Raw genomic sequence first — 24,011 nt, forward strand, 5'->3', positions numbered from 1 at the left:
TACCTTTCAGAGAAAGCTCTGCAGAATCTTCTGGAATGCCTGACATGCCCACCCTACACTCCTACCCAGCACCTGGAGCGAGAACAGGCTCTGGCCAAGGAGTTTGCTGAGATCCTCCACTTCACCCTACGCTTTGATGAACTGAAGGTGAGGTAGGGGTTTTCCATCCTTGGGGCTCCTGGGGTATCTTTGTAGCCCCTCTGTCTCAGAGAGTCTCAACATGGGATAGATATCAGGAAGTCCATGAATGTGGACAGGAACCCAATTTCATCTTTATTTTCTAACTTCTAACTGAAACCTGGCATTTCCTTAAATTATGAATCTTGGCAACAAGCCACAGTAGACTCTGGCTTCACCAGATGGCCCAAAGGATCCAGAGTGCACAAATGATGAAGCACTCTGCTCCAGCTGTACGTGCCCCTCCCACATGACCTGGCCAATTCTTGTCTTCTCTGTCTCCTTCCAGATGAGAAACCCTGCCATACAAAATGACTTCAGCTACTACAGGCGGACAATAAGCCGTAATCGGATCAACAATATGCATGTAAGCATGCAAGTTCAGTGTGTGGGATGGGGATTGCCATGGGTGTATTTGTTTTCTACTTTGGGGGAGAGGTTTGAGACAAGGTTATGGGAAGAAAAATGGTGGTCATTCTACTTAACAACTATTTTTTAAATAAAATGATGCAGATGTCTTTTATCTTTGTATCACCTATATTCACCTCTCCCCCCACCCCCAAAAAAAACTATCCCTTATCATAAAGAATTGTATTAGAGGAAAAAATGGCTCAGGAAAACTAGCAAACATTGTTGAAAAAAAGGCTGATGTCTTATGTTGTGTCTCACCACCACAGGCCTCTGCCAGCACAGGGGAGGTGCTTTGCCTCTTCCCTGGTGCCAAGCTTGGTCATTACCATCTCACAACACTGCACTTGGGTTGCTTTGTGATTGTCCTTTCTTTTGACCCAGCTAGAGTCATTGGGTGAATTATGTTTCACCCAACCTCGACTCATGCAGCTCTCCTCATCCATACACATCTTTTCTTACAATGTGGAAATATTCCATTTCCTTCATGTAGCACAACTGGTTTTCCCCAATCAATGGGCATCTATGTTGTTTCTATTCTGTGCTGGCACAAAACTTGCTGCTATAAATGTTTTGTTTAGGTCTTTATTTATCATGTTTCCATTGAATAATGTCAAATGGTAGAATCTATGGGTCAAAGGGTATGGATACTTTATTAACTCTCAGCATAATTCTAGATTACTTTCTAGAATGGATTAAGTTACAACTCCACACACAATGTATTAGTATGTCCTTGAAAAGCATTTATTAAAGGCTTGCTGTGTACAATAACTAATGTAGGTCTGTTCTGGGGGTGGAGGGAATATAGTTCCTACCCTCAAGGAGCTTATAGTCTTCTTGGTGTAGGGGACATATGACACACATACAGATAACTACCATATAAGGTATGAAGAAAAAGAAGTGCAGACAAAGTTCCATGAAGATTTGAGGAAAGACCAGTTCCTTCTGACTGGGGAGAATGAAGGAAGACTTCATGGAGAAGGTGTAAACTGAATTTGGTCTTAAAGAAGGATTTCAGCAAGTTAATGTGAGGAGAGAGAATATCCCAGGCATTGGACATACCTCCATGGAAACACAAGTGGGAGAAAGCAGGTGGAGCTCATGGAATAATCAGGCTCCAAAGTGACTGAAATGTACTAGGGGGCTAATATGAAACAAGTCTACAAGTGTAGGTTGGGGGCTAGTATAGGGTTTGGAGGGTACTTAAATGCCAGGCTTAGAAATTCCTATTTTAACCAAGAGGCACAAGGGAGCCACTGAAGACTTTGAAGCAGGGATGTTTCACAGTTGGACTTCTGCTGTAGGAAGATCGTTTGGGCATCTTTGAAAGGATGGACTGGCTAGGGAAGAGACTGTAAGCTGGAAGTCCATTATAATAGTCTATGTGAGAAATGATGAGGCTGAATTAAGATGGTGGTCATATGAGTGGAGAGAAGGGATGGGTGGAGGAAGACTTGACAAGACCTGTTGAGTTTTGGCATGTTGGGTTGAAGGAGAGCAAAGAGTCAAGAATAATTCTGATCTATGAACCAGAGAAAGAGAGAGAGAGACTTGAAATGTGGTGAGGGATGGGGGAGGATATGCTAGTCATTGCTAAATATTTGAAGGACTGGCCATTGAAAGAGGGATGAGGCTTGTTCTGCTTGGCCTCCAGGACAGAACCAAAAGCAACTGGGGGAAGTTTCAAAAAGATAGATTTAGACTAGATGCCAGGAAGAACTTCTAAGTGATGAGAACTGTCTCCAAGTGGAATGAACCACCTCAAAGATAGTGGGTTCTCTCCGTAGGAGGCCTTGAGGCCAAAACTGGAGGACCAAGTTGAGGATGATGTAGAAGAAAGCATTAATTAGCTGTAGTTGTAACTGGGGGTGGGGGGTGGAGAAGGGGGCTGAGATTCCCTTCAATTTTAAGATGTAATGTATTTGTAATGGGGAGAACCCATCTGTGCAGAAGTGCCCTCAACAGAAATAGAGCTATATCAATGGAGGGAGAGAGGACTCAAAAACAAGACAATGAGTTCCATTTTGACATGTTGAATTTGAGATGGTGGCAGATTATCTTGGTGGAGATATTGTGCAGGTAGCTGGTGATGTGTATGTGATGTCTGAGGGCTGGGTATGGGCTGGATCCATAGATCTGGGAGTCATCTGCATGGTAGCAACCATTGAAACCATGGGGGCAGGGAGTGAAAAACAGACAGACAGACAGACAGACAGACACTGATAGGAGTGAACATATAATTCAGCAAACATTTATCAGGTGCCTGCTGTATGCATGGCTTTGTGATAAATGATGAAGTGATGTGATGAAGTGGGAAAATCTCTGGATCTGTAATGAGGGATCTTGAGTTCAAATCCTATTTCCCCTCCTTCCTGCCTCTGTGATTTGGGGCAAGTCATTCTTCATGGCCTAGGTTTCCTTATCTGTAAAATGAGGGTACTGACCTTAATGATCTCTGAGGTCCCCTTCAGATTTAATTCTATGATTCTGTAAATAATAATAATAATAAATGGATCTGAATATATAGCACAGGATTCAGCTTACAGTCTAACTGGGGCAGAATGACCTCATGATGAATTAGAAGGGTTTTAGATTTGGAGTCATGAACTTGGTTTGAAGTTGTCTCTGCCTGCCACTTATTCCCTGTGTAGCCTTGGGGAAGTCACTCCATCATAAGTTTCCTCATGTGTGAAATGAGACGGTTGATCTAGATGGCCCTGAGCTCGCATCATCTTCCACATTTACGGGATAAAATCATTACAATATAAAGAGTGGGATTCCTTGAGATGAAGAGTCAGGGCTATACAGCCAGCAATAGAGACTTGAACTCAGGGCCTTGGCCGGCACTCATATCACTACTACATTGCCCAGCAGCTGGGATCCCCTTTTTATAAATCCCATCTTCTCTCCTTTCTTCCATCAGCTAGACATTGAAAATGAAGTCAACAATGAGATGGCCAACCGAATGTCCCTCTTCTATGCAGAAGCCACCCCGATGCTGAAGACGCTTAGCAATGCCACAACATACTTTGTGTCTGAGGTGAGTCTCCTCAGGGAGGGAGGTTGGGGGGATGGGGTGCAGCCAGTAGGACTCACAGGGATGTTCTTGTCTCGTGTCTTCTTTTTAGAACAAAACCCTGCCCATCGAAAACACAACAGACTGCCTTAGCACAATGATAAGTGTGTGTAAAGTCATGCTGGAGACCCCGTAAGTCAAGGTGGCCGTCGGTCACTGAGAGGGTGATGGGGGCTGGCAGTGGCCAGTCAGCCTGCACTGTGTGTCTGGTTGGATGTTTGTGACTGAGCATGGGGGAAGATAAATGGGAAAGCCCCTTAAGGGCTTAGAGCCATATTGGAAGGTGACCTTGGGTGTTTGGGTCATCCTCCCATGACCTGACAGAGCCCAAGAGCTCTCTTCTAGGGCATCCCCACTGATGATGAGAGTCCCTGAGGGAGAGTGGAGGGAGCACTGGATCTGGAATCCGGAAGGTCTGCGTTCCAGTCTAGCGCCCATGCCTAGCCACTGATCATCTGAGTTTTAGTTTCCCAGACTATAAAATGGGGGCATCTGCCTTACTTACTCACAGGGTGCTTTCTTTTCACTTCCTGGTTATCAGCAGTTGTGGGTATTATCATCATTTCAACCCTGTCTCTGTATCCAGAAAAGCATTCTTGCTTCTGGATTTCTCATAGCCTTCTTGTTGCAAGCCCTATTTCTTTATCATGTAAGAGTTCATGAGATCCTAGATCTAAAGCCAAAAGTGACCTTCAAGGTCATTGAGTTCAGCGGCATCTTTTTACAGACCAGAGGGGCAAAATACTTCTCCAAGGCAACACAGGTAGTGTCTGAGAAGGGATTCAAACCCAGCCCTCCTGAATCCGTTGCCAGTGCTTCCTGTCTCTGGGTGCACAAAGTACCTTCCGTACAACTAAACTGTGAGGTTGGGCAGTGCAGGGATTACTTACCCATTTTACAGATGGGGAAACTGGGTCATATAGAGGAGGAGTGACTTGCCCATGGTCTCATAGCCCAATACTATTTACATTACAATTTTATTTTAATACAAAAGTGGTTTGTTTTGCTTTGTTTTACTCCCCTCTCCTGAAAAAATTATCTGAAGTTTTCCCCAATCTCTATTAACTTGGCACATGTAGACCATGAGCCTGCCCCTAGTGACTACATAGAATGCAGGCAGTGTTTTCAGCCTATCTGACCACTAGCCGATTGCCTTCTCCTCTGCTCCTACTCCGATCCCTGAAACACAGAGATAAGCAACTGCTTGGAATGAGCCAGATTCTTCTTCCTCTGTAACAGAGTCATTATCTCAAAACTCCTGGGCGGCCAGAGGGACCCACTAGAAATAACCTCAATGAATGGGCATCAGCCGGATGAGAGCAATTCCAGTCCCACTCCAGGGTGAAATGGAAACTATTTCTCTGCCTCCTCATTTCCATCTGCTCTCTCTCAGTCTGCCTGGTCAGGAGGATGGGTCCTTGGCGAAATGCTCAGAGTGGACTTGTGATTGGCTTGTTGTCCCCATGGTGGGTCTGTGAATGTCCAGATGAAATCATTCTAATGATACCAGCAGACCAGTGTTAGGATATTCAGACCACGGGGCTTTGTGAGTAAAACAAAACTGGGCTCATGGACATTTTCCTCTGTGTTCCAGAGAGTATCGAAGTAGATTCACCAGTGAAGAAACTCTACTGTTCTGTATGCGAGTGATGGTCGGTGTCATCATTCTCTATGACCATGTGCACCCAGTGGGGGCCTTCTGTAAGACGTCCAAGATCGATGTAAGGACTGCCAGGAGGGAGACTTTGGAGCCAGTACCCTTTCAATGGTGCTGTCAGGGTGGTCAGGGTGTTCCTCTAGAAGTCCAAGGGATGATTACAGAAAGCATTTTATGGTAAAAATCTCCTCTACTTTTGAGGCTCACCACGTCCTCATGGAGCAGGTGTGCTGGATAATCTGGAACTCGTGCTTCTGGTCAGTTCACTGGGCTGGTATGGTTGATGTTTGGTGACAGGCAAGGGAAGACCCTTTTTATCAGTAATCCACATGGACTGGGTTCCTGGACCAGCAGGGGAGAGATGGAGAGTGAGAAAGAGAGGAGAACAGGGGTAAGGGAAAAAGGGGGGAAAGGATGGAGGGGGAGAGAGGGAGGAGAGGGGGAAGGAGAGGGGGTAGAAAGGGAAGGGGAGAGGGAGAAGGAGAGGGAGAGGAAGAGGAAGAAGGAAGGAGGGAGAGAGGGAGAGGGAAGGAGGAAGAGAGGGAGAGGTGGAGAGGGGATAGAAGGGGCAGGGAGAGGAAGGAGAAGGAGAGGGAGATGGAAGGAGAGCGAGAGGGAAGGAGAGAGAGGGAAAGGGAAGGAGGGAGAGAGAAAGGGGGAGAGGGAGGGAGAGATGGAGAGAAGGGAGGAGAGACAGACCAAGACAGAAAGTGAGGGAAAGACAGAAACAGAGAGACACAAAGAGAGACAGAGAGACAGAAGAGAGAGAGAGAGAAGGATGAGGGACACTGGTGATAATGTTTCACAAGTTAAAGACAGAAAATGCAGATATTCTTAGTTCTAATGTGGACTCTTCCCTTCATAGAATCATAGAGTGGAAAAGGACCATGAATATTAGAGCTGCAAGGGATGAAAGAATTGGCCCCAACCTGCCTTTCCAAACTTGCTGTCTCCTGTACTACCTCCACCTGCTCCTTCCTTTTCCCTTGGTTCCCAGGGGAACATACAAGCATTTTTCCCCTCCAAAACTTTTCCTCCCATTAGCATTCTTATCTCCTCTACTGCCCTAACCAAAACTCCTATCCTTTAGTCCACCTGGGCATTAGGAAGAAAGCAAGTTGATTAAAATAATTTGCTCTAAGGTGTGATTGACTGTATACCCAGGAACCTTCAAGTGGCATTAATTGTTCCAAAGAGCAGGCTTATTACCACCAGGTGGCTCTCTAATCCTGGGATTTCAGGTGGAGTAAAAAATGCAAAACCTCATAAGGGTCAAGCTAGGGTGGTCTTGTCGGGAAATCTGGCCCAGATGTCAGGTTTTTTCTTCTCCACCCCCAGCTGCTCTTTTTTTCCTCCTGACTCTTCCATTCCCCACCCTGAACCCACAGATATGAAGGGAGTGTAGTATAATGGTTGGAACCATGGATTCCTAGTCAGAAGGTTGGCCCGGGGGCAGTGGGTTCCATCTAGGTGTCTTCAAACAAAGGCCCAGATGGCCACTCCTTGGCTTTGTTATAAAAAGGATTCTTGTTAGCTCTTAGCTGACCCAGATGGGTCCTGTAGTTCTGTGTGCCGTGACCCTGTGCTGCTGATTCTATGGCCAAAAGTCCTAGGCTTTGTTACCTCCTGTCTATGTGACTTGGGCAAGTCCTATCCTCTCCTTGGGGCCCCCTTTACCTCCGTGTGAAATAAAGGAGGTGATTTTGTTCAGGCAGCAGCTGGATAGATGAGATTCAACATACCCTCTGAGGATTTTCGCGACGTGGACCTGTCATGATGTGATGTTTGTCTTCCTGACCTATGAAACCATGGGATGCTTGACTGGCATTTCTTCTCCTAGATGAAAGGCTGCATCAAGGTACTGAAGGAGCAACCCCCAGACAGTGTGGAAGGCCTCTTGAATGCCCTCAGGTAAGCCTGGAATTAGTGTCAGAGCTGGGAAGGAATTCAGAACCAACATGTCCGAGCTGGAGGGAGCTTCAGCACATAGAAAGGGGAATGTCCACTTTGGGGGAGATTTCAGAACACAGAATCCAGAATATTAGAACTTAAGAAAACTAGATCTTAGGAAAGAGCAGATGCCTGAGCATGAAGGGAAGCAAGAACATCAAATGTTCCAGCTCAAAGGAGCCTTAGGTAGAACACAGAATTTCAGAGCTGGGAAGAACTTTTGTCAGATTAAACAGGAGAATGTCAGAGAATGAGAAGTATTTACTGAGGACTTGCTATGTGCCAAAGACAGTGCTGAGCTCTAAAAATAGAATATAAGAAATAGAAATAGAAAATGAGAAATAGAAATAGAGAAGTGAGAAATAGAGAAATCTAGAAATAGAAAAATGAGAAGATTGCTAATCTCAAATCAAGTCAATGAGCATTTATTAAGCATCTGCTGTATGCCAGGCACTGTACTAAGTGCTAGGGATTCAATAGCCCCTGCTTCCAAGGAGCTCACAGTTTAATGGAGGAGAAAACAGACAAACAATTCTATGCAAACAGGAGGCAGAGAAGATGAAGGGAAGAGAACTTCAAAGGAAAGGCACCAACACTCACATCTTGTAAGGTGTAAGAAGACTGGAGAGGGAGGGAGGGGGCAGGTCATGAAGGGCTTTAAGAGACAAATGGAAGACTTTGTGATTGATCCTGAAGGAGACAGGAAGCCCCCAGACTTCATTGAAGAGGGAGGATACAGAGTCAAGCCTGAGCTTTGGGAAGATCAATATGACAGCTAAGTGCAGAAGGGATGGCTATAAGGAGAGGTTTGAAGGGCTATGTCCACAGTCCAGGTGATGGGCACCTAGGCCAGGGTGGTAACAGCTTCAGAGGAGAGAAAGGAGGCTTGGACAATGGATGTTACAATGGTAGAATTAACAGGCTGTGGCAACATTGAGTCCTTTAAAATACAGGGTGTTTTAGGGTAGAGCCCTGGACCTGGCCTTAGAAGACATAGGGAGCCATTCAGTCACTAGCTATGGGGACCTGCCAGGTGGGAGTGGCTTCCACTCCTTCATCTATTAAAACATGGGCCTGTTCTGAAGGACCTAGCGGGTATCAAGAAGAAGAGAGTGGCCAACAGTGCCCGAGGCTGCAGAGAGCTCAAGAAGGAGGATTGAGGAAAGGCCGCTGGGTTTGGCAGCCAGGAGATCACTGGTCACTTTGGAGAGAGCGGCTGCTCTGAAATGACAGGCCATAAGGGGTTAAGAAGTGAATGAGGGGAGAGGAAGCCAAGGCCCTGGTTGAGGTGGCCTTCTCAAGGAACTTAGCAAGGCAAGGGAGGAAAGCTGGGGGATGGATGGAGCCAGTCAGAGTTTTTGAGATTAGGGGAGACATAAGCATATTTGTAGGGAGAAGGGAAGCATCCAGCAGACAGGGAGCAACTGAAGTTTAATTAGTGAGAGATTAGAAATGATAAAGGGGCAGCTAGATGGTGCAGGGGACAGAGTGCCAGGCCTAGAGTTAGGAGGACCTAAGTTCAAATCCAGCCTCAGATTCTCACTATCAATGTAACCCTGAGCAAGTCACTTCACCCTGTTTGCCTCAGTTTCCACATCCATAAAATGAGCTGGAGAAGAAAATGGCAAACCATTCCAATGTCTTTGCCAAGAAAACCCCAAATGAACATGACTGAGGCAACTGAACAACAATAACAGGGATGATAAAGAGGTCAATCTGCTGAAGAAGACAAGCCATGAGCTTGGATTCCTATGTGGGGGGACAGCACCAGGTTCACAGTTCAGCTATAGGGCAGAAAGAAAGGCAGACTGGCGGGGGGGGGGGGAGGGGAGGGGAATGAGGGTCTCAGAATACAGAACATTGTGTGTTATAGCTGAGAAACTTTTGATCACAGATGCTCAGTTTGAGCCCTCACAGGATGTCTGGGAGAGGAGGTGCCTTTGAACATGAAATATCAGAGATGTGTTAGAAGACCTTAGAACATAAGAACATAGGAGGTTAGGACTTAGTGCTTGGGGACAATCTGGTCTGATCCCTTTTCTAAAATCAGGATTTTGAGGCCTACATGGGGTAAATGACTTGGCCAAGGGGATATATTGAGCTAGGGGCAGAGGAGGCAGGTGTCATGGGCTCTCTCTGCTACATTAGTCACTCAGTACCTAAAACAGTTTGTGTGGCTACGCTCTGCCCAGGGCAGAATGCAGGGCCTCAAGGTTCCTTGCCTCTGCTTCTAGCAGCAAAGCCAGCATTGGAACCCAGATCTTTCTGGTTCTCTGTCTGGGTCTTCTTGCTCTTCACTACAACTCAGCGAACACAGCATGTGACTGACATCACAGGCCACAGAATCTTTGATGTGGAGATAGGACCATCGAGGTAATATCCAGTCCAGCTCCCTCTGTTCAGAGGAGGAAACTGAGACCCAGAGCAGGGTGACTGACTGAGGAGCAGAGAATCATAGACTCAGAGCTGGAAGGCACTTCAGAGGCTGTCAAGGCAAGCCCCCTCCTTCCATAGGGGAAGAAACAAGGACACCCAAGGGAGGGCAAGTTAGAATGGCAGTCCTCTGAAAGCATGGAGTGTTTCCTTCTTTCTCTGCCCATATATCCCCTGTGTCTTGCACCAAGGATTCATCTCATAAATACTTGTTGGTTGATTATCCCAGATGACATAGGAAGCAGAGAAGGATTTGAACCCAGTTCTCTCACCAGAATCAATCACATGGAGTCAAAAAGCTTGTCTTCCAGCCCCAGATGTTCCTTCTCTCCCTCCAGGATATAGGTCTTAGGCAACATGTTTCATAGTGAAGGATGCTCTTCCTTTGGCCATACAGTCAAATGGGGGATGGTCTTCCTGCATGGGAGTTGGGGTTGGGGAGGATCTGCCCTGGTGGAGAGAGCCCCCACAGGGAAACCATCCCGGGTTCTTAAATAATTCAATAGGAGTTTCCTGTCCAAGAATTCTTGCGTTGATGTTACTGTTGGGTGGTAGGGGTGGAAAATGCTTCAGAAGATGTACAGGATTTCTATCTGGAAGTAGTCTCAAGGCCAAACTGATCCAAGCTCACTGTTTAAATGAGGAGCAAACTGTGTCCCAGATAGGGCCGGTCATCTCCCAAATGGTCAGGGACAGCCTCTAGGTGCTAGCCAAGGGCTTCTGACTCCAGAGATTGGAGCCTCAAGGTCTTCTGCCTCCAGAGATCAGGGCCTCGTCCTCGTAGGACCCAGGCAGTCATCCCCACTTAGCTCTGAGCCAGACTGGGGCCCTTTGCAAGCTGGGATCATGAGATCAACGACAGAAAAGGATTATCTTTGGTAACTGCTAATTCTGTGGACGTTGTCAGTTTTAACACAAGTCAGGGAATGAATCTGAAAGGTGAGATGGTCCCATCTCAGTGGCTACAACCACCGGCCTTCCAAGAGTCCACACACACATCTATAGCACCTTCCTCTCCCCTAGCTCTATCAGTCTATAACCCTGTCGGGTTGATTTTGGCATCCATGGAGATAAAGGAGTAAAAGCCCTTCTCTTGGACACCGGCCACCTGCTGAGTGATACTGAGAAAATTATTTAGTGTCTGAGCTTGTTTCTTTCTCTGTATAAATAGTAATCATACCTGCATATTAGAATATAAGCTTGTTGAGGCAGGGACTGTCTCACTTTTGTATTTATGTTCCCAACACCTACCATGATGCCTAGAACACTTAAGCTTAATAAAAGCTTATGTACAGGGCAGTTGTGAGAAAAGGGCTTTCTAAACCTTAGCGCATTATGCAAATATAAGGTCTGGCTACCCTCAATTTACAAAAGAAGAAACCGAGTCACAGAGCAGGAAGCTAACATGCCCAAGGTCATGATCTGACTTCAGGTTGGCAATGCCCCTGCTATAGGCATTTTACTGGCCTTCAAATCCTGTCCTTGGTCTGAATAAGCATTTGAGGGGCATCTATTGCATCAGAAAGAAGAAGCAAAGCCTAGGAAAGAGAGACCCAGCCTTACAGTCAGGGTGCCTCAAGTTCAAGGCCCATCTCTGACACATATTGGTTGTGTGGCCCTGGGCAAGTCACTTAGCGTCCGGGGCACAGGGCAGCTCTTTGGGACTGTCCATTGCTCTGTTACAGATGAATTGCTGATGAGGTTCCATATTGGGGAGCTTCCCACACTTCTGAGATGACAAGAATCCCCAGAGAGGGGGTTGGGGTGGGGCAGAACTAGGAGCAATGGGGGCCTATAGCAAAGAGACTGATTCAGGTCCTAGTGTGTTTGGAGAAGTTCCTGAGTAACAGAAACTTTGGTCCTGAAGTAGAACTTGCGGAAACAATTAGAAGTCAGAAACCTTGGGTTCAAAGTCGTTTTCTGATCCAAGCTTCTTGTGTGACCCTGGGTCATTGTGAGCCTCAGTTTCTTCATCTGTAGAATGAAAGGGTTGCACTAGGAGCCTCTGGAGCTCTGTCGAGCGCTGACGTGCTGGAATCCTGGACCAGCCGGCCCAAGAGCAGCGCACTCTGAACCTCGCTTCCTATCTCCTGCTTGCTTCCCCCCTCCAGGTTCACTACAAAGCACCTGAATGATGAGTCGACCTCCAAACAGATCCGAGCCATGCTCCAGTAGAGGCCTCTCTGCACTGAGGATCCCACTGGGGCCCTGACCTCAGAAGATGTATATGTTTACATAATTTAATACAGATTTATGTTAATACTTGTGTATTTACATAACCATTTCCTTCCTGTCACTGAGATGTATGGCCCTTCGGTCCTAACCTGACTGATTCTCGCAACCCGTAGTGAGACATAAATTTCCTCCCCAGCCCTCCCCTTGACCTTCAGACAGACAAGCCCCACGGCCCCACAGGCCTGGGAGAAGTGAGGCTTTGTGCTTTCTGTTTAGCAGCTCCTTTCACTGGACCCTCAGCTGTTGGAAATCCCTCCCCCTCCGTGGTAGCCTTTCCTTCCTCCTTGCCCTGTCTTTGGGAGAGAAATAGAGTCGTGGAAGCAAAGCTAGGCCTCATTCCTGTCTCAGCTGGGCCTAAAGTAAGGCAGATGTTCTCCTGAGACAGGAACTACCTTGATCATAAACATTTTTTTTTAAAAATTAAATTTAAAAATAAGAGGTTATGTGTGGAGACAATGGAGCTGGTAAGTATTATGACTGGCTCCTTCTTCTTTTGAAGGCCACACAGCACATGTGTAGGGTCTGTCTGTTGGCTGGGACTTGGGGAACTCACTTGGCATCAGCAATTCCTATCATTTTCAGGATGGATTTTTCTTCCATTTTTCTCTCTCAAACGATCAAGACAAGCAGCATCCCAGAGTTAGTACTGCTTGATGGCAGAAGAAAAGCAAGCCCCTCTGCCCTCCTCCCTACTCGGAAGCATCATCTGTGCCTTGAGATCCATCTCGCTTTGAAGGGTCTCAAGAGGCAGAGAAGTTCACCTTCAGGGCAGGTCCCTCTCTTGGGGGTCAAGAACATTGTACATTGGGAAGGGCCCTGGTTTCTACCCCCCTATGCTGAGAAGCCAGGGGGAATATTCAGCCTTCTATTAACCAGAGTTCAGGGGAGCAGGGTTCTGGTTGAATCTGAGAATAGTCATCAGGAAATGCTTTAAACTTTCAATCTATCCCTAGAAGTCTTCCCCCAGTGTCCAAACCCTCCTTCCTGCCCCATGGACGAGAATCTGGCAAAACCTTCCTGGAGGATGGAGGGTCCAGCAGGGCCCCATGAGCATCATCCAGGAACATGAGCTCAGACAGCCACGTGGGACATAACATGCGCACTTAGTGAACTTTCTCATTTTACCGACAAGACACAAAGGGGGCATGTGACTTGTGAAAGGTCATTCTGCGGCAGACCTAGAGCATATATCTAGGTCTCTTGATTCCCATTCAGTCCCCTGCCCAGTGATCCCCACCCCCCCCCAGGTGTCATGAAACTTGAAATAGCGATGCACGGGCCATGCTCTATGGCAAAATGGGTGCTGGCCTCTGAGTCAGGAAGATCAGATATAGAGGAGCCATGAGAAAGCTACTTCACCTTGTTTTCTTCATCTATAAAAAGGAGATACTAATGATAGCACCCACCTCCCAGGGTCATGGTGAAGAGCAAAGGAAATAATATCTGTCAAATGCTTAGCAAACCTTCAAGCACTATAGAAAGTGAGCTAGTGTTATTCATTACATTTAAGTGGCTTTTGATGATTGATATGGTAGGAAATGGAGGGGGTGAGTACAGCATGGAGGGGACCATCTAGGCCTGTCCTTCTGGAATGGCTGCCTGATATGGGCTTATTTTGTGGTCATTTTGCTGGATTCTCCTAATGGATGATTTCTAGTTAATTCTCTCTGGCTTCAGCCCTTGCATGAGCAAGACTTTGCTGCCTTTGGTGGTGGCGTCTGTGAGTGATTACCCCTTCCAGCCCTGCCCCCTCCACACAAGGGGGAGGGACCGCAGCCAGCACTCAAGCTTGCCCGCCCATTCTCCTAGCTGTACCCCTCAAGCATCTCTAGGCCAGACAGAACTCAGAGATCTCATCCAGCCCCACCCCCACAAATGGGACCCCCACACATCCAGGTGCCTGTCAAGGAAAAACATTCCTTTGTTCAAAATTGTCTTATCTTCAGCTTCCAAGGTCCAAGTTCTTCCCTGTGGATCCAAGCAGAGCAAGTCTGATTTGGGTTCCATGTGCCAGCCTCTCAAATACTTGAAGACAGCATCCATGCCCTGCCCCTGCCCCCATGCACTGGGAAGAGAAGCTTCTCCAGACTCAGCATCCCTAGTTCTTTCCACTGATCCTCATCCAGCAAAGGCTGAGGACTTTGATTCCAGTTCTGCTATATAACTGCCAGCTAGGTGGCACAGTAGATGGAGTGTTGGGTCTGGAGTCAAGAAGACGTGGGTGTGAATCCTGCCTAGTACCATGTGACCCTGGGCAAGACACCCAAAGTTCTCAGCTTCCTCATGTGTAAAATAAGGATGATTATGGCCCCCACAAGACTGTTGTGAGTTTCCAGTGAGATAACCTGTGTAAAGCACTTTATGAACCTTGAAGCAAGAGCTCTCCAAATACTAGCTCCCATCATTCATTTCCTCATCTCTCAAATGGAGGCTTTGGACTGGATGGGCCCTTCCATATCTCTGATGCTGCTGGAATTCCAAGCCCAGCTCTACCCTTCATTGCCTTGGGTGACCTCAGGCAAGTTGTTCTGCCTCTGTGGACCCCAAGAGGCAGCCTGGGGCAGTAAACATTGTCCTGGGTCTGGAGGCAGGAAGCAGGTTCGAAGCCTGGTGACCCTGGGCAAGTCCACAAAATGAGGGGGTTGGACTCAGCTAAGTCCAAGGTCTCATCCAGCTCTATGTATGGGATCTTATGATTAGACTTCCTGGGAGGTCCCTTCAAGCTCCAAATCTGTGATCTAATTGGATCTGGGATCCACTCTGGGTGTCCTCCCCTGGAAGCTTTCCAGCTAAGCAGTGTCCTTTCTAAATGATAGCGCCCAAAGGGAACCCAAGAGCTCAGCTGGGGCCTGGATGCTGTACTTCTGTTCAGGCCACCTCAGCTCTGGGTCCGAGCCAATCTACCTTCATAGTGGGCCACGTTGAGCTTCCTTCTATTGATCCCAAGCCCCATCCCCCCCCACACCAATCCCATATTTTTTTTCCTAGTGAATTCTTCCCCCATCCTGCATCTATGAAGTCTTTTGTTGTTGTTGTTGTTGTTTTTAACCTAAAGGGGAGGACTTAAAATTTACACCCATTAAATTTCGTTTTAATTACTTTGACTCATCATCCTGTCAAGATATTTTGGGACTTTGGTTCTCTCATTCATGATGCTAACTGCCCCTCCCTGCCTTATGACATCTGAAAATCAGGTAAGTGGAATCTAGTTTGGAGCTAGGAGGGAGACATCTGGGGAATATCCCAACACAACCTCTACCCTGCACCACAAACGGACCCAAAAAATAGACCCAAAAACAGATTGTCAGGAGATGGGCTGGGATCATAGTCTGGGATCCAAGTGTCCTCAGAGTCCATCTAGGCCAACCCCACCATTTTACAGATGAGGAACTGAGGTCCAAGGAGGTAAAGGTCTGCTTACTCCAAATCCAGTGCTTTCCCCACTACCATCTGTGCCTTCACCAAAGTCAGTGATGATGATATCTTTGCTGAACTCAGGTGCCAGACTGTAAGGGGAAAAGGGATTCCTTCATCTTTTGTCAGAAAGCAGTAACTGTCCAGGTGAGCGTACTCCAAAGAGCCTTGCAAATAAATCCTAGGCAATTTAGAAGTGGAAAGGACCTGAGTCCTTCTTGTTAGCCAATGTCATCATAACAGATTAATTCTGGAAAACAAGTGTGTGAACTGTGACCTCTGGAATTGTTGAGATACATAAAAACAATGGCCTTTGATCCCCGAAGGTCATGAGTGCTATGATGTGGAAAGCATGGCCAATGTGGATGGTAGGCTTTTGCCATTCTGTGTGGCCCAATGGGTTTGGAGCTGCTTGAGCCAGCCATGGGTCCTTGGATGGTCAAGAGACCCAGACACACTCATGGTCATAGGTGAAATGCTAAGCACACTATAGGACTTGTCACAACAGCCACTGTGGGATGAAATGCCCCTCCATTGCCTCCTTTTGCAGAGGAGTAAAGAGAAGGGACTCAGCCAAGATCACACAGGTCGTAAGGAACAGATTGGGATTCAAAGGCAAGTATCCTGACTTCAGACCCATACCTCTCCCAGACTCAGTGGCCTGGACCACCAGAGAGATGGGAGATTAAGAAATAGGATTTCAGGGTCCTCGGACAAGAACTTTTGAGATTTCCATTGATCTAACTTTCTGTCTCCACCCTCATCTACCACTGCCAACTTTGCCCATGACCTCAAGTTGTTGGCAATCTGTAGCTTGCAGAGTCTCATAAGGAAGAATTTATGGTTAGGGTAGGAACAGAAACGATTTCATCCTCCTCCCCTGCCTAGCCTCCCCACTCCAAAAGGTAGCAAGGACCACTGCCCCACTCCTTAAGGGGTGGAGGGAATATCCCCATGCTGTAGACTGAGCTGATTTCCTTTCTGAAAATGGCCTGAACTAGGCTGCTCTGAATTTGTAGTCGATTTGACAGTGATATAACCAGGACCTTTCTCTTTAAGAGCCAAACCCACTAGAAGGTTCTTTGCCAGATGTGTGTATAAAGAGAACTGCACCTTGCCGATGAGACCTGGGCCCTGGTTCTTATTTACTCTTTGCAGAAATCATTGTCCTTCCTGGCCTGCCCTTCCTACTTTTGTACAGAAGTTTTGAGTGTAAAATGAAATAAAATTTGGTACATATCCTGAGAGACCACTGGTTCATTCCTTTAAAGGTTAGCCCTAGGGTAACTTCACTTTTGGGACTTAGAACTGGGTAACATCCTACAGGTCATCGAATGTCCCCATTTTAGAGAAGAGGAAACTGAGGTCCATGGAAGTGAAAAGTACTTGAATTATCTGGAACTCCAGGGATACAAATACAAAAGTAAAGAAATTCCCTTCCCTCATCAAGTTTATGTTCTAATGGGGGAAACACACATATAGTGAAATGGTAGCCAGGGAGGTGCATTTGGTCCAAAAAGTTGCTGGATGGTAAATGGAGCCATAAGAGAGAATATTGACATGTCCCACCCAGGAACAATGGCAAAGTGGATTTAATCATGGTTTGTGGTTCTCAAACTAGAAGGGGGGAGGATGCCACATAGACTGTAGCAAGACACTTAGAGAAGAGAGCCCCCAGAGGGTGAGTAACAGAACCAAGACTCCCAACCCAGGTCCTAAGATTCCAAATTCCATGCCTTGACCACAATGTGTCACTGTCCTTTGTAAAGAAAACATTTACTGAACATTTGTTTTTCTCAAGGGCCTTACACTATGTAAAGCAATGGAAAACAGCAAAGAGTATCAAATAACTAGACCTTAGTCCACATCTAAAAGATCTGGGAATCTGGGTGGACCCTGAGCTCCATGGTACTCAGCTATGACTACTATGGCAGGCAGAAAAACAGCTTCTGGGAATGACATGGCAGTAATGCTCTGTCCTGGTCAGACCCCAGTGGGAGTTCTCTGCTTAATTTTGGGCACTGCATTTTAGAAATGTTTCTGAGAAGGAAAAGAGTATCCAGAGGAGGGCACCCAGGATCTGCCCTTATTAGGAAGTGGGAAGATTGGTTGAAGGAAATGGGGTAAGGTAAGGGTAGCTGGCTGGTGCCATGAATAGAGCACTAAGCCTGGAGTTAGGAAAACCAGAGTTCAAAACCAACCTCAGACACTTGAAAGCTGTGTCACCTTGGGCAAATCACTTATCCCTATTCAGTTTTTCATCTATAAAAATGAGAAGGAAATGGCAAACCACTTCAGCATCCTTGCCCAAAAAATCTCCAAATGAAGTCACAAAGAATTAGACACAACTGAAATGACTCAACAACAAGTCAAGAAAAACTTCCTAGGAGTTAGAGTTGTCGCAAGATGAAATGGGCTGCCTGGAGAGGTGGTAAGCTCCCCAGCACTGGAGAGCTTCAAGAAGAGGCTGGTTACTGGTCAAGGATCTCATAGAGTGATTCTTGGTCGGATTTGGTTGAACCAGATATTTTTAAGGATATGTTCAGTTCTGATATTCTTTGTGTGTCCAGGACCTCCAAGGGACTCCAAGTTTGGTTCTATTCTATCACAGAGCAGCACCTCTCAAGCAATTGTCCACACAATCAATCAACAGGCTTTTATTAATGTAGCCTTTATAAATTCTGAGAATCTTCCTCCCAACTCACAGATGAATCAGGTTCCTGAGTGAGGCTCTATCTCTCCCTCAAGGCTCTATTGGAGACTCCTGAGGAGGTGGGGTGATTTTTCTCTATGCTATTTCATAGCTCAAGCCCCCATTCTGGTCCCCAGTATCAATTGCCAGAGATTCCCAGTTTCATTTAACCAATTAACATCAATTCACTTTTACAAAGAGATATTTGCTAAGAAGATTTAGGGAGAACATAAGTACATACATTTCCTTCCCAATGCTTAGGGTACATTCTCTCCTGTGCCATGCTTCAGAGTTTGAGGAGAGTAGGCTATAACTTAATTCAGTTTCTATATTCATTTACCCACCAAGTCACTTCCAAATAAGTCCTTCTTGCTCTCTCTTGGTTACCTGATCTTGTTTCTTGATAATGTCAATCTGGTTACTCAGGACCTTGATTCTTACTACATTTGGCAGTCCCCAAAATCCAGCATGTCCTCCAGCTCCCAGACCTCTGGTGGCCTCCTCATGAACCACACAAAGCCAAAGGCTAACTTGATGCTCCTTTTCCTGAGAACACCAAAGACTAGGCATGAGCCAGGAAGAAGCAAGAGTCTGATCATGCCTCTCAAGCCACATTGTAGAGACCCAGGTAGAAAGACAAGGGCCCAAGGCCTCTACCCTAACCAGGAAGCTTACAGCATCTCTTGCCCATAGCACTCCTTGCCTGCCTACTCAAACCCTACCAGACAGGAAAGATGAAATGCTGGGAAATGCCTTTCAGATGTCTTCCTAGCTCTGACTCAGCAGCCCACCAAAAGTCCATTTCTTTAAAACATGGTGAATATAATGTGCATGCTCTAAGCCTGTGGGGATTTCATCAACTGTTCATCAATCCTGGCTTGGTCAGTCCTCCAATTCTCTAGGATCCTACTATGGATGAAAAATGGTTCTAGGTACACAACTGCAATGAATCAAACAATCCCTCTTCACAAAGAACTTATATTCTGATGAAGCCAGCTTGAAATCTGGGGCAAGGAAAAATCCAAGAGGAGGGAGGGTCAGGTTTTGTTTTCTGCTCTCCCAGCTTCAATCTGACTTGGTTCAGCAGGCCGAGATGAGAAAGGGCATGAAGAATACTTCTGGGGTGGGCACATGGAAGCACTGAGCATTGTCCCCAGTGGCCAGAGTCTCTTAAAGTGAAATTTGAGCTTACAGTCAATGGATCTCCTCTGTCCTAAAAACAGAGAATTCTGCCCCACCCTTGGAATTCCTCATCAGTCCTGAGATTGACTAAGAACTGAGAGTCTCCCTTCCTGTTACAATCGCTTCACACCAGACTCTACAGAATGCACGGTCCCCACATCTTCCTCTGCCTGGCAAATCATGTTACAGCTGCTGACCAAGGTGAGCCCTCTAGCTTCCCTCTCCCTCTTCAGTCACAAACTTACTCATTTCCCCTGCTGAGCATCATCTTATATATCACCCAGGGCTGCTTTATACTTTGTTTCTTTGAAAACCTGGACCTGTGACTTCATTGAAATATGCAGAATTCTGCTAGAGCCCGCTAGAAATGAACCAGCTTAGACATCAAAGCTACAAATAAGGGCTTCATTTATCATTTTGCTGACTGAAAAAGTTAATAATCCTGATTAAATTTAAAATTGGGTCATTTGTTCTTTTTTATGAACTAGTGATTAAACATCTACCCCCACACCACTGAATATAGGGAATTGATGAAGAAACTTCTAGCAGGGCAGATCAACACTTGGGGTACTGAGTCAACAAGCTTTTGTTAAGTGCCTACTATGCGCCAAGCATTGAGAGATTATGCTGTTCACTCACAAAGTCACAGAGGCAATAGCACATGCAAGGTTAAGGTCTTGGACCCAGGTCATCCTCTACCTCTACTGGGGCAGGGAGGTGCTCCCTCATGGTGTATGATACTCAAAGACCTCAGACTCTCAACATAATCTGATACAAAGTTAACACAGAATGAATTTGAGCAACAAAATGAGTGCTTTTGAGAGTAGCAGTAGCTGATGTTTATGTAAAGCTGGAAGATTTACCAAGGCACTAATCCCAGGCTTTTAATCCTCATTTTAGAGATAGGAAGTGGAGAATCTGAGAAGCTATAAATTGTTCAGGATCATTCACATATCCAACAGACACTAAGTCATCTCTAAGTATGTACCTGGTCTGTACAAATACAAAAAAGGACCAGTTCATTCTCTCAAGGAGCTCTCTACTGGGATATAGACAGTGTCTGTAGGTAACTATTGTCATGCTTGATAAAAATGATACAAATGGTGGTTTGCATTTTACAGGTAAGGAAATTGAGGCAAACAGGAATAAATGACTTGCCTAGGGTCACACAGCTAGTAGATGTCTGAGGTCAGACATGAACTCACACAAAGGTGACTCTTCCTAATTCTAAGCCTGGCACTCTATCCACTGCACCACCTAGCTGTCCATGATATTTATGGGTCTAATCCTTCTTTCACATGAAAGTTCTTTGAATACCTGAAGAGAGCTATCATATCAGTTCATCTTTTCTCCAGGTTGAAAAGTTCTAGTCAATTTCTTCAAATTATCTTTATATGGCATGGGCTCTGCACCCATTGTCATTCTTGGGAAAAGGAATTGGGTTTTTAAAGGAATTTTTTAAGTTTTTGCTTTTTAGCAATTGTATCCCTAGCACTTAGCAAAGTTCTTGGCACATAGCAGGTGCTTAATGAATATTTGATTGGTTGATTGTGGAGAGTTTGAGCTGGAAGAGATCTTGGGTATCACCTAATCTAACAACCTCATTTTACAGATGAGCCATCATAAGGAGGAATATGGGGAGTGGCTTTTATATAAGATCCCACAGAAGAATCAGGGACATGGCCAAGACTGAAAAGATCTCTTTTGTTATGGAATTTTTCTATTTCCTTTTATTAATTTTTATTATTCAGGGCTCAGGGCCATTTCTTCTGGATATTTGGCTGTCTGAAGCCTGTTTCCTGTTAATATTAACTTCATCTGGCTAAAACTTGATTCATCAAGTTTATTAAGGGAAGATTTTTTTCATGTTCCTAATATAAGGAACCAAAGGGCAGTTTGAGTGTCCCAAGTTTAACTGGCTTTATTTATGAAAGGAAACCCCTGGTTCCAACCCTTTGATTATCTTTGTGGCATGAAAATCTCTCTTTTTCAATTAACCCATTGTTAATTTTTTTTAATGTATGTAGCCCTGTAACATTACAGTGTTGATTTTTGTAAATTCAGTGTTTAAATCTGTAACTTAGTTTGTTTATTAGATCCGGGTAACTCAGTTTTTTTACCCTTAATGACATTGGAGGAAGTGTGAGATCATGATTCTGTCTGACTAGACCCATGTGACCTTTATGAATCCATAAAGGTTGCTATATGTTTAAAAAAACACAATTATTTCTCTGTCTCTGTTACATCTCTCTCCCCTATAAACAGCTTTGTCCAAACTTCCATCTTGGTTCAGAGGAATTTTGTGAGTTCTGAACCTGTGTTTATTTAATCATAATAAAACCTAGGTTTAAACCTCTGGAATCTCTGTGTCCTGAAGGTTATTGGCAGAAGTTATTTATCTATCACAGAGACTTCAACGGGAATCTTTTCCCCAAACACTTCACATCCAGCCCCACGTGTTTTCCACCACAACCCTCTTGCCTATTTCTGTTGTGGAGTTCATAAGGAAAACTCTAATAATAATAACTGGCACTTATTGAGCTCTTTAAGTTTTACAAGACACTTTGCATGTTATCTCATCTGCTCCTCCCACCTACCCTTCAAAAAGGTGCTATGATCATCCCCATTTTACAGATGAGAAAACTGAGGTTGAAAGAGGTTTAGTGACTTACCTAGGTCACACAGTAAGTATATGAAGCAGGAAATAAACTTGGGTCTTCATGGCTACAAGTCAAGCCATGTAGCTTTGGGGAGGGAGCAGTGATTCATGGTGTCCTGACTAACCTAGGATCTTCAGGATTCCCACTTGGACAAGGATTAAATAAGAAACTCCCAAGCTGAACACGGTCCTTATTGAACTTCATTTGTCAGAGTGATGAATTTCATTACAATGAAATGGTCAATTAGCTAACAAAGACTTCATTTGCCTAATGGCTCTGAATGCCATGACTCAATGCTGTTTGCCTCATCTCCTTTATAGTCACAATCAAATATATCTAACTGATTCCCTTGAAATTGCAAATCTGAGTGTGTAATTGATCTTCACTCCATGATCTCCTCATGGAGGTCATCTCCATTTTCCATGTCTTCTGTCATACCTTTTGAAATGATCCATCTCCCACAGGGAAAAAGCCAGGATGATTCCCTATCAGTAACATCACACTATGTAAAGAATGGTTCCTTTATGGTCAAAGAAAGGGTTCTAAGAGGCACCAGTCTGACTGACTCCAGGAAGATGTTCTAGTCCTCACTGCACCTTCCCACTAAAACTTGAAACCAACGGAGCTAAAAAATTATGACTGTGGTTTGAATACTGGTCACTCCAGAATATAGAGCATGCCCCCAAAATGAGTTCACTTTGAAGGGGGGAAAGATAAAATTAAGCACTAAAAAATAATTTCTTCATGCAAAAATATTTCCTATGAAAGGACTTTATTGGAGATTTTTGGAAGTTTACTTTTTTTTCCATTCACACGCTTGAGAATTGGATGGACCTATAACCTCATCAGTGGTGACATCCCCCTCACCACAGTCCACCATCTTGTATGATTCTTTTCCATATCCTTGAAAAATGATGTATCTTATCAATGCCTTTAATTTTTCTATCATCACAGCCATTTACAACAAACTCCCCCCACCTTAATAGCACCTTCTCATGTAATAAGGAAAAGCCAACTGAGAGTATGGCTAACATTTCACATCCACAGTCCCCCATCTCTCTATCAGGAGGAAGGTAGTTGGTTTCATAATATGTTTTTCAGAATCAATAATAGTCACCACAATTACCCAGAGTCTGACTGTCTTGTAGTTTTGTTTCCATTTATTTTATTAGAGTCCCCAACACTTAGTGCAGTGCCTGGCAAAGAGCAGGCACTTGATAAATGTTTACTGATTAACTGACTTACTCACTGACTTGAATATTCTTCTCTTGCTTCTACCTGACTCATTCAGCTCATATAACTCTTCACAATGGCACTCATCATCTTTCTACTAGAAACCTCAAAGGGCTTTGGGGAGCAAAGCATCCTAGACAACTCAAAGGGCTACAGAAATGGGAGGTGAAGTGGTGGTGATGACGATGATGATGATGACTAATCATTATCATCCTTAAAAAATCTTACCTTGCCCTATGTTTTCATTGGCAAGTTGCCCCCAAGGTTTTTTTCAGGGGTTGGCAAGGTACAGATCTTAAATATATTAAAATAAACTGAGTTTTTAAAAATTTCTTAAGAATTTAAAATACACAGCAAGATACAATTAGAAATATCTACCTACAATACCAAGGTACAATTAGAAATACAACCCATGATGATATTCATGACTATGAGGTAGCCACGTGGCACAATGTTGTACTTTGGGTCAGATGGACATAAGTTTAAGTCCTTCCTTAGGCACTAACTGGCTGTGTGACCCTAGGAAAGTCACTTAAACCTCTGTCTGCCTCAGTTTCCTCATCTGTGAAATAAGTTTACTCAGAGCACCAGCCTGACAGAGTTGTAGTGAGGATCAAATGAAATATTTGTAAAGTATTTTGCAAACCTCAAAGTTTCATATAAATGTTTGAGATAATGATGATGATGCCCATCATTAACAGGGCATAGAAGGGGGCCCAGCACTTCCTAGAATGATGCTTCTTGTTGCCTCTGGACTCATGGAGACATTAATTTCACCCAATTCTTTCTTTGCCTCTCCAGGGAGAACCTAAGAGATAGCCTTGCACTGAGAGACAACTTCCTTCTGTCTCTGGTTTCATCCCTAGTGAAGATGGCAGCACTATCTACCCTCTG

The 24,011-nt window shown here is 45.1% G+C and overlaps 1 protein-coding gene across 1 annotated transcript in view; it reads left to right on the top strand.

The window, feature by feature from the left end:
* CYRIA (CYFIP related Rac1 interactor A) overlaps nt 1-11,961 on the top strand; it is a 93,066-nt gene extending 81,105 nt beyond the window's left edge. Inside the window, exons 6-12 of the mRNA XM_036750567.1 lie at nt 11-147; nt 467-544; nt 3,509-3,625; nt 3,714-3,793; nt 5,256-5,382; nt 7,159-7,229; nt 11,813-11,961. Coding sequence (XP_036606462.1) covers nt 11-147; nt 467-544; nt 3,509-3,625; nt 3,714-3,793; nt 5,256-5,382; nt 7,159-7,229; nt 11,813-11,876 — 674 coding nt within the window. The 3' untranslated portion in view covers nt 11,877-11,961. The remainder of the gene's footprint in view (nt 1-10; nt 148-466; nt 545-3,508; nt 3,626-3,713; nt 3,794-5,255; nt 5,383-7,158; nt 7,230-11,812) is intronic.
* Nucleotides 11,962-24,011: the final 12,050 nt, after the last annotated feature.

The sequence above is a fragment of the Trichosurus vulpecula genome, chromosome 3, assembly GCF_011100635.1.
Source record: "Trichosurus vulpecula isolate mTriVul1 chromosome 3, mTriVul1.pri, whole genome shotgun sequence".
Taxonomy (NCBI): domain Eukaryota; kingdom Metazoa; phylum Chordata; class Mammalia; order Diprotodontia; family Phalangeridae; genus Trichosurus; species Trichosurus vulpecula.